The 9,552-nt window shown below is 46.1% G+C and overlaps 1 protein-coding gene across 1 annotated transcript; it reads left to right on the top strand.

The window, feature by feature from the left end:
• Positions 1-5,274: 5,274 nt before the first annotated feature.
• On the top strand, positions 5,275-7,744 carry TPBG (trophoblast glycoprotein). Its single transcript, XM_042887597.1, has one exon. The coding sequence runs from the start codon at positions 5,275-5,277 to the stop codon at positions 6,412-6,414; it is 1,140 nt and encodes a 379-aa protein (XP_042743531.1). The 3' UTR covers positions 6,415-7,744.
• The last annotated feature ends 1,808 nt before the right edge of the window (positions 7,745-9,552 follow it).

The raw sequence follows: 9,552 nt of genomic DNA on the forward strand, positions 1-9,552 counted from the left end.
CAGATCTGGGGCTCTGCTTGTTGCAGGTAGGAGGGATTGTGGTTCAGTTCCGCTTTCCCATTTCTGATTGCAAATTCACTAAGGTATGCCATCTTCTAGTCCCTAGAAATCAACAGCAGATGACAGCTGGAGTCCAGCACTTTGAATCAGGTGCCTCCCTCACACACTTTGACTACAACAGAAATGCAAATTGGCCCAAGAAATAGGATTTTTATCTTAGTGAATGTTAGGAGCAATTGTGTGCAACAAGGCAGTCACTGTGGGGCACTAATCCAGCAGATACCTGGAACTAGACGATCTTTAAGACCTCTTAGAACCCAAGCCATACTAAGACTGACATGCTCTGACGATTTCCCAGGGCTGCAACCAGACTGCTTGTTTGCTGCCTCTTTACAGGACATCCCAAGTGGACATAACCAATACACCAAATTCCCAGTGAAGCCTGCCTGTATAAGCTGTCCTGCAGTGAGATCCAGAGGAAAACAGAAGACAGTCCTTCCAGTCTTACGAAAAGAACTAAGATAGGAAGGCTTATTTTGCACAAAGAAGAGTTCTAACTGTAATGGTTTAGTCTGACCTACTTAGAATTTATACGGAACTTAGTCTGGGTCACCTAGACCTTAAATTGTTAAAACCTTAAATTGTAAAAAAAAAAAAAAAAAGAAAAAAAAGAACATAGTGAAAAAAAAATATTACCATTTTCAAATACATATAGAAATCTATCAAAGGAAGCTTGAAAGTAAAAGACATGCATTCCTGAGCAAGAATAAAGCGGGACTGAAAATTCACCCTGACCTGTTCCAGCATGTTGAATTCTCAGCTGTATTTGGATGAACTTGGAAGCAGCCGCTCACATCCCTCACATCAGACATGCTGGGCCAGAGCAAAGGCAGAGGGATGCACACACAGCAGCAGCACCTGGAGCTCAGTGAGCTTTCCTGCCAGGCTTTTCCTAGAGTATGCCTGACCCCAGCTCCAGCTTCACTGTCAGCAAGTCTCCGTAGATTCCTTCTCATTTGAGAAAAGGGCTCTAATAGTAATCCACTACTGGGATTAAAGATGGAGTAATGCATAAAAATATGTAATAAAATACGAACACGGCTTTATCTTACATAGCAATTAATGGCTGAATGATTTCCACATGGATGAATAAATAATCACAAGATTTATCCTGCATTTCTCATACAGACAGCAAAAGCCAGAATAGGTCAGTGGGTCATTAGAGCAAGGTGGTTTTGTGTCTGGAATCAAAGTGCCAATTAAAAAAGTATTTGAAGACTGAATTCTGTATTGTTTCAATTTATATAAAAATCAATAACTTGCATAAAAAATGTAGGTGTACCTAAAAGAAGACAAACAGAACATAAATGTTTATGTGTGTGAGCATGTGAATATTGAATAAAGCATTCACACCAGAATTCAGTGTAGCAGTTGGTAGCTTAAGTATTTTTATGGCACCACTCTAAGTTTTCTGATGATGTTTCTTCAAATGTAGCCGAGTCCTGCGGGAAACAGAAGGTGTCCTTTGGAGGACCTGCTGGATCACTCCGTGTGAGGAAGCAGATGGAGTCGCAGCTTGTTCTTCCATTTTTGTGGGAAGATATTTTTGGTAAAAGAGAAGAGTTCTGGTCCCTGTGCTGTTGCTCACTTGGTGTACAGTCTTCAGTGCATCACAAATACCCCTCCAAGGCCACTTCCTATGAGGTGCAAAGTATCTTCATGCAGTATTGAGGCAATGTAGAAACACTTCACAGAGGAAACATAAATTTCCCCATCAGTCATAACTGGTTCTCCCTACAACTGTTCCTTCAGTCAGGAATCGCATTTTTGGACTGAGTGAGATGAAATATGAGAGTAGTAACTTTTAAAAGCAAGCAGTTCTCATCAGTGTCACACAAAGCAAACCATAAATTTCTGCAGAAAGAAGGTCAGAGGTCTCCTTTATAACTCCTGATGGCTGACACAATATCCAGCCATAGCAAGGAGCACCAGAACCACTGGGGGACAACCCCAAGCCTCCTTCACAGAAGCTTCTCAGGCAACCCAGAATGCTTTCAGACACAGCAATAATGGTAAATTGTCATCTACTTTGAGTTCTCTAGCCAATATCATTTCTTTTTAAATATCGTATTTTAACTCAGAATTAAGTTTTGCATAAATTTTATTCAAAAGCTAGGAGGTGACATTCTATGGGTTGGCCAATGCAAATTCCCCTATCCCCTAAAAATAATAATAATAACCCAAACTGACCTGAAAATACATAATTTTTTCTTGTTTTTTCTCTTTCCTAGCAGATTACAAACGTGTCCAGGAAAACCATCCAATACAGTTTATTCATCAGACAGTAGTGTTTCCATTTTGGAGTGCACATCTGAGAAAAGCTGTTTTATTTAAATGGGAAGATAACACAACAGATTAATGAGTTTTTTTCTTCTTGCAAGCTTAGCTGGTGCAATTCAGTCCTGGCTAATAGGAAAATATTTGCCATTTATTATTTGAACTACTGTAGCACATCCAAATACGGAACAAGGAGTTCCCTGTACAGGGAGCCAGCCATCCATACAGGGCAAGAGATGCGTATGTATATAAACAGTCACTAAGTGCCAAGAGGACAATTTTGGTCAGCATAGTAAGATCAGTATTTTTGTTCTTAATTCTACTAAAATTGACATTCTATCTAAACATTTTAACAAACAAACAAATAAACAAACAAAACACAGACGTGGGTACACTCAGTATGTTTTCTAGGCTTGATTTCAGATTTTTTGTTAGAACTGTCAGTTACCTATTTTATAAGCCTCTCTTCTTTTGGAAACTCCCTTTTACTGATCACTGAATTTCACCATTGTCTAACGGGCCAACTTTATTTCTTTCTTCAACACTTCCGAAGAATTCTAATAAACTTGGAAAGCATGTGTTTCACTTACAAAATGTGAGCTATCTTCACCTACATCCTTTTCTAAGCATTATCTTACAACAGCCATTTGGATCTGGAACTCAGATTCTCTTTAACAAAGCAAACACTCCTGCAACACAGTGCCATTGCTTTCATAATTCTACATCAAGGCAGTAACTTTCCAAACCTCTGCAAGTGCTCACAGCCCTGAGATCTCACTTATATTACTATAACTTCTGCCATTTCATATTTTAATTTTATTTTCTCTATAATCTCCTCCTAAAAAGTACCCTAGTCTGTTGCCCTAGGCTCGTACTTCATGTTGGGCAGGGAGAGAAACCCTACAGACAACAGTATTGCAGCTGATTATTCTATTGATTATAGTTGATTGTAAGGGTACATTTGAATTGTAAGGTCCTACATGGAGTACAGTGTCCAGGCCTGGAGCCCCCAGCACAGGAAGAATGTGGAGATGTTGGAGTGCATCCAGAAGAGGAAACGAAGATGGTCAGAGGGCTGAAGCACCTCTCCTATGCAGACAGGCTGAGGGAGTTTGGTTTGCTTAGTTTGGAGAAGGTTCCAGGGAGACCTGTGGCCTTCCAGTACATGAAGGGAGCTTGCAAGCAGGAGGAAAATGAACTTTTTACGCAGTTTGACAGTGATAAGACAAGGGGGGATGGTTTTAAAGAAAAAGTTTGAGGTTACATGATAGGAAGAAATTCTTTATTCAGAGGGTAGTGCAGCACTGGCATAGGCTGCCCGGAGAGGCTGTGGATGCCCCATCCCTGGAAGCATTCAAGGCTAGGTTGGATGGGGTCCTAGCCAGCTTCATCTGGTGGGGGGCAAACCTGCACGAAGCAAGTCACTCTCCCACACTACAGCATTTACACAGACTGAATCACTCAGCATGCTCCTATTTTACTAAGTTGGCCCACAGCATCAGAGGCAGATGCTGGTAGTATGGCAGCAGAGGCTGAATGTTCCCATCAATATCTCTTTACATTTTGTTGCTGTGCCACAGATCAACACTTACTGAATATTTCTGGAGGCCAAACAGTGGAGTGAGCACAGTGAGGCAGCATGTGGCATGTTTCAGGAAACAGTGGCTCACCTCCTGGGGCAGCGGTGCAGATGTTTATGAGTGCAGCACGCAGGCTCTTGTTCGTCACTGGTGAAAATGCATGGCTCATGAAGGTGACTGTACTGAAACACAGTGTTTTATAGCTGAGAATTTGCTCTATCAAAAAGTGTTATTATGCTCTTTGTATCTGTTGTAGTTTCCATGGAAATACATAGGAGGCATTACTTTCGGAGCGACCTACGAAAGCAGACATTTAAGTTTTTGCCTCACCGTAGCACAGTTTAAACCTCAGAACTTAGCCGCCAAGGAGCTGCTCCGGTTCGCTGGTTTTAGGACCTCTAGAGGTCCCGGCAGGTTTATTCTCGTTTTGTGCAGGAGATCCTCTGTGATGTTTTGCCTCGACGGGATGGGACTGAGAGAGACGCCCAGCTTCCCCTTCCCCACTCTGCTCTAACACTCCATGCTGTGCGCAGTGCCATCAGCAAGGCAAATCACTGAAAACAATAAAAAAAATAATCGTCCGAGGCGGGAAAGGCTCTGCCGGGGGGCTTCGCCACCGCATCTCCTCTCGGAGAGCGGACGGGAGCCGATCCGAGCCGCGCGCAGCCGCCCCGTCGACGACAGAGGCGAGGCAGCCCCGCATGGGGCAACCCTGCTCGGCGGCAAGGTAAGCCTCCGGCCGCACCAACACAGCCGGGGGGAGCAGGGCCGCGCAGCGCCGGGGGAGACCAGCCCTCCCGCCGAGCTCCCGGGCACGGCCGTCCCGTGACGGCAGCGGCACCGGGACGCGGGCACACAGGGCGGGACGCGGGCGGCGGCGGGGCGGACGGCGGCGGTCTCGGCTCCCCCCGGGCGTGGCGGCGGTTGGTTTCTCCTGGCAGCGGAGGCAGGGCCAGGCGCGGGGAGGTGGGCGCGGAGTTAGCGGCGGCGGCGCGGAGTTGGCTCCGGGCGCGGGGCGGGAGCGGCGGTTGGAGGTGAGCGGCGGAGCTGCGGGACGGGGCCGCGGGACGGCTCCTCGGGCGGCACTCCGCGGAGCAGAGCGGGCAGCCCGGGACGGGAGGCGGCGGGCGGCTCGCGCCTTTCGCTCCTCTTTGTGCTCCGCGCGCCGCGACCGGGGAGGAACTCAGTCGGCGGGGCCACGTGTGGCGGGCGGGGGGCGAGGCGCGGAGCCGCGCTGCCCTCTCGCTTTGCCCCCGTGCCGCGGCTCTCTCTGCGGGAAGCGGAGCGCGGCCGCGTGCGCTCGCCGGGGAAAGTTTGGTCCCGGGCCGAAGCGCCGCCTGCCCGCGGGGCGGGCGCGATGCCGGGGCGCGAGGCCGAGCGGCGCGGCGCGCTGTGCCTGGGGCTGTTGTTGCACGCCCTTCTGGGCTGCGGCTCGGCGCAGCCGCCCGCCGCCTGCCCGGCCCCCTGCGAGTGTTCGGAGGCGGCCAAGACGGTGAAGTGCGTGAACAAGAACCTGACGGAGGTGCCGCCCGACCTGCCGCCCTACGTGCGCAACCTCTTCATCACCGGCAACCGCCTGGACCGCCTGCCCGCCGGCGCGCTGTCCGCCCCGCGCCTGGCCGAGCTGGGAAGCCTCAACCTCAGCGGCAACCACCTGCGGGCCGTGGAGGCCGGCGCCCTGGCCGCCCTGCCCGCCCTGCGGCAGCTGGACCTCAGCGGCAACCCACTGGCAGAGCTCAGCCCTCTGGCCTTCGGGCAGGCCGGCCCGCTGGAGGAGCTAGCTCTGCGCGGGGCCCTGCGGAAGCAGGACGCGCTCCTTGGCCTGGCTGCCCTGCTGCAGGCTGGGGCCCTCCGCAACCTCAGTCGCCTGGAGCTGGCCGACAACGGGCTGCTGTTGCTGCCCGCCGGCATGCTGGGCGCACTGCCTGCTCTGCGGCACCTAGACCTCAGCAACAACTCGCTGGTGGGGCTGCGGAACGTCTCCTTCCAGGGGCTGGTTCGTCTGCAGAGCCTCAACCTCAGCGACAACTCGCTGGGAGTGCTGCGGAATGGCACCCTGGCCCAGTGGCGCGGGCTGCCCGCCCTGCGGCGCATCAGCCTCAGCCGCAACACCTGGGTGTGCGACTGTGCCATCGAGGACATGGTGGCCTGGCTGAAGGAGAGCGACCAGGTGGAGGGCAAGGAGGCCCTGAGCTGCGCCTTCCCCGAGAAGATGGCGGGCAGAGCCCTGCTGAAGCTCAACGCGTCAGAGCTCAACTGCTCCACACCCGTGGACGTGCCCTCCCAGCTACAGACTTCCTACGTCTTCTTAGGGATAGTCTTGGCTCTCATCGGGGCAATTTTCCTCCTGGTTTTGTACTTGAACCGAAAAGGGATCAAAAAGTGGATGCACAACATCAGAGATGCCTGCAGGGATCACATGGAGGGATATCACTACAGGTATGAGATCAACGCTGACCCCAGGTTAACAAACCTCAGCTCCAACTCGGACGTCTGACAGCGCTGCGGCAGTGGCCGTGCACCATAGCTATGCATGACATATAGACTGATGCTTTGCCCTCGTGCTCGCTTCCCTTTCCCCAAAGAAATCTCGGACGTGCTCACAGCATGAAGGGGATATGCCTCTGTGCGTTGCTCATTGCCATCCTCCCTTTGTTCCGAGACGCCGGGCAGCTGTGCATGGTGTTGCACTGCACGCAAGAAACAAGCTGCTACTTCTCCTCTTCCTTACCAGTTCTCATGGTGGGAAATTTTTTCAAGATCTCAAAGGAGAAAAGGATACTGTGCTACAAAGCCACCGGAGTTTATAACAGATACATACACACCCCCCCCCACCACACAGACAATTATCATTCAACAAAACCTGCCTCAACTTTTTGAGAAAAACGTTAAATCCTCTGTGCCAGTTTTAAATCTTGTATATCTGAATCCTGATGATAATGTTTCCATTTCATAGACTTAACTTTGGATTTAGAAAAACAAAAAAAAACTCCTTTTAACAAGTCCTCTGTTACAAAGAAGGAAATCAAACAGTGAGCACGCACAAATACTTCTTAGTTTAACGTGTTAGGACACTTACAGTCTCAGTGAATCACTTACTATTTTGTACTGTAATTTTTGATTGCAGTTTACCTGAAAATGGATTTTTTTTCTATACATAAACTGCATCTAAACTCCATTTGAACTGTTCAATTCAATAAACAGTCTTGCAAGAACTTGTGTGGAAGTTTCCTGTTTAATGAGAAATGAATGGACATCTAAGAATGTTAATAACTTTGTGGGCTCTGGAGTAATAGCCCTCGGCAGTACTCCAAATAAAATCTTGTACATGTGTAGCTTCGAGATATAAATGTTGATAATGGTTCTGTGATGTACACTTTAAGAATTACACTGATTACGACGAGAGTGGTTCCACTTGGCACAAAAGCCCTGATCTGCTCTCTTGAGACAACTGCAAAACGTCAGGATGGATGCGAGGGTCTGTCTAGCTGGGAAGGTAGAAGCTGAATTTGCATTAGGTTTTCTCTACCATATTGAAAAACATTTCAGATTAAACTGTGGAGTTGGTAAGCTAAAGAAAATTGTACCTGAATGGAATTGGTTTTTTATAAAAGACATACTTGCAGATTCTGATTGAAATTGGATGCAGCTCAGTCGGTGAGCTTCAGACTTGTAAATCAGTGCAGCACTTGGTAAATAAGTGCTTACTGTTTCATTTAAAACTCTCAATGCAGTCCTTTAGTGATTACATTGAGTAACTTGATGGAGCTTACGTTTATCTTTAAACTTCTAGCAAGTACATTCAAGAATTGTATTATTTCTCATGCTTATTACTTGCTTGGGAATGCTTTGTCATGTAAATATATGAAGCATGCAAAGAAAAACTTGAAAAATGCATCATCTAATAAGTAATTCTGGTGGCTTATCAAAAGGTTAACAAGAACCTTTCAAACACCACCGATAATTAATGCACTTTTTCTAATACATTCATAGGTTCTTGACGAAAAACGTACACCGAGTGTGAAAGTGTAATGTAAGTTGGTACATTTCAGTACAGTGGTGGAGCTTTTCTCGTGGTCACTGTTACTGGAAGCTCTCAAGAATCTCTAAAATTACGAGTTAGCTGCTAATTTCCTTCATTTTCAAAAGGTACAGTTTTTCTCATGGGTTTGCACCTTTTGGTAAGAGCTCATAAATATAAAACAGTCCTCAAGGTATCAGAAAAAATGTGATCTATTCTGGGCATCACTATTATTCAAATGCATTTTTCTCTCCTTGTAACTTCAGACACTGTCAGAGCAAATAGCACAAGTTGGTTCGGACTAATTTTCTATTGCTTTAAATGGGCTTTATTCAATACCAGCTATTTTTTTAATGTGCTTTTATACACTTGCCCTCAAAAGTAATAAAGAATATTAAGTACAGTTAATATTTTGATAAATCTATGTATTCTACAACTGATGTGAGTTAGCGATAGCCTGTTTCTGCTGGTGTACTTTAAATGTATGAGCAATACCTGAATAACAGCATCTGAACTTAAGTTTGTGGGTTCTTAAATTGCTGGCCTGAATGTTAGCTGCACATAACTTAAGGATAGTGTAAAAAGCCCAGTGTGGTTAATTATTACTGTGCAACTATGCATACTGTTCATACTTAGCATACATACAATAGTCCATGTAACAAAGTAGAGGTTACAATAGCTGTGCAGTGTGTCGTGTATTTTGGAGATTATCAGCTTACACTCATCTATACAGTACCAAGAGCAGAAAAGCATCGTCTTTGCTCCTGTAGTATTATGACAAAATGTGTACAACCAAGCCATTTCTTGGGCAGTATCCTGGTTTTGGTAACATGCTTTCAAGTAACTGCAGTAGAAACCTATTACTTATAGTGTGTTAATGTAATAAACATGCATTTATGGAACTGTGTAAGGTTAGGCAATGACTTGAATCGCAGTCTGTCACCACTGGACTGAGTATTTGTATAGTGAGCAAGTGTAACTGTTGTACCACACTTCTTATTCTAAAGATAATTATTATTTTTGTATCATAGAATGTCTTTGTGATAGAGTTTTATTAGAGACTTGGTGATGGCTACTTTAAAATATTTCTTTCCCGCTTGCTTACATGTACATTTAATTAGGATGTAACAGTAAGCATGTGTCAATATTGTGTTGGACAACATTCTCCTGCAGTGTTTGGCTGACAGTGAATGCCTTGGTGTTTTGTACAATGCATTTGTTCTTAAATCCCCTTCTATAAACAGTGCTTGAAATCTGTTATCCCTTCCTATTACAAAATAGGTATGGTGGTACTCGGAAGACATTTAAAAAATAGCTTCCAAAGTGCTTCAGAGCTTGGTTTAAAAATATATATTTAAAATAACATCAATTTAAGGGTTCTTCTGAAGTACATTTTATAATCCTATTCTGCTTTGACACCTAAAACATCAATTGATTACTATTTCTAGAGCAGCTTAATTAGCCAGGCTGTTTTATTCATACATTCTTCAATAAAACACGTGCAGTACTAAATGCCTCTAAATGTGTTTTGTATACATAAAACCCCAGAGTTCTGCATGGTGCAGTTGTCATTGATGTTTCATGGAAAACATAAAGCAGAGGGCAAATCTGCAG

The sequence above is a fragment of the Lagopus leucura genome, unplaced genomic scaffold (genome assembly GCF_019238085.1).
Source record: "Lagopus leucura isolate 7727_CA_CO unplaced genomic scaffold, USGS_WTPT01 Super-Scaffold_73, whole genome shotgun sequence".
Lineage (NCBI taxonomy): Eukaryota > Metazoa > Chordata > Aves > Galliformes > Phasianidae > Lagopus > Lagopus leucura.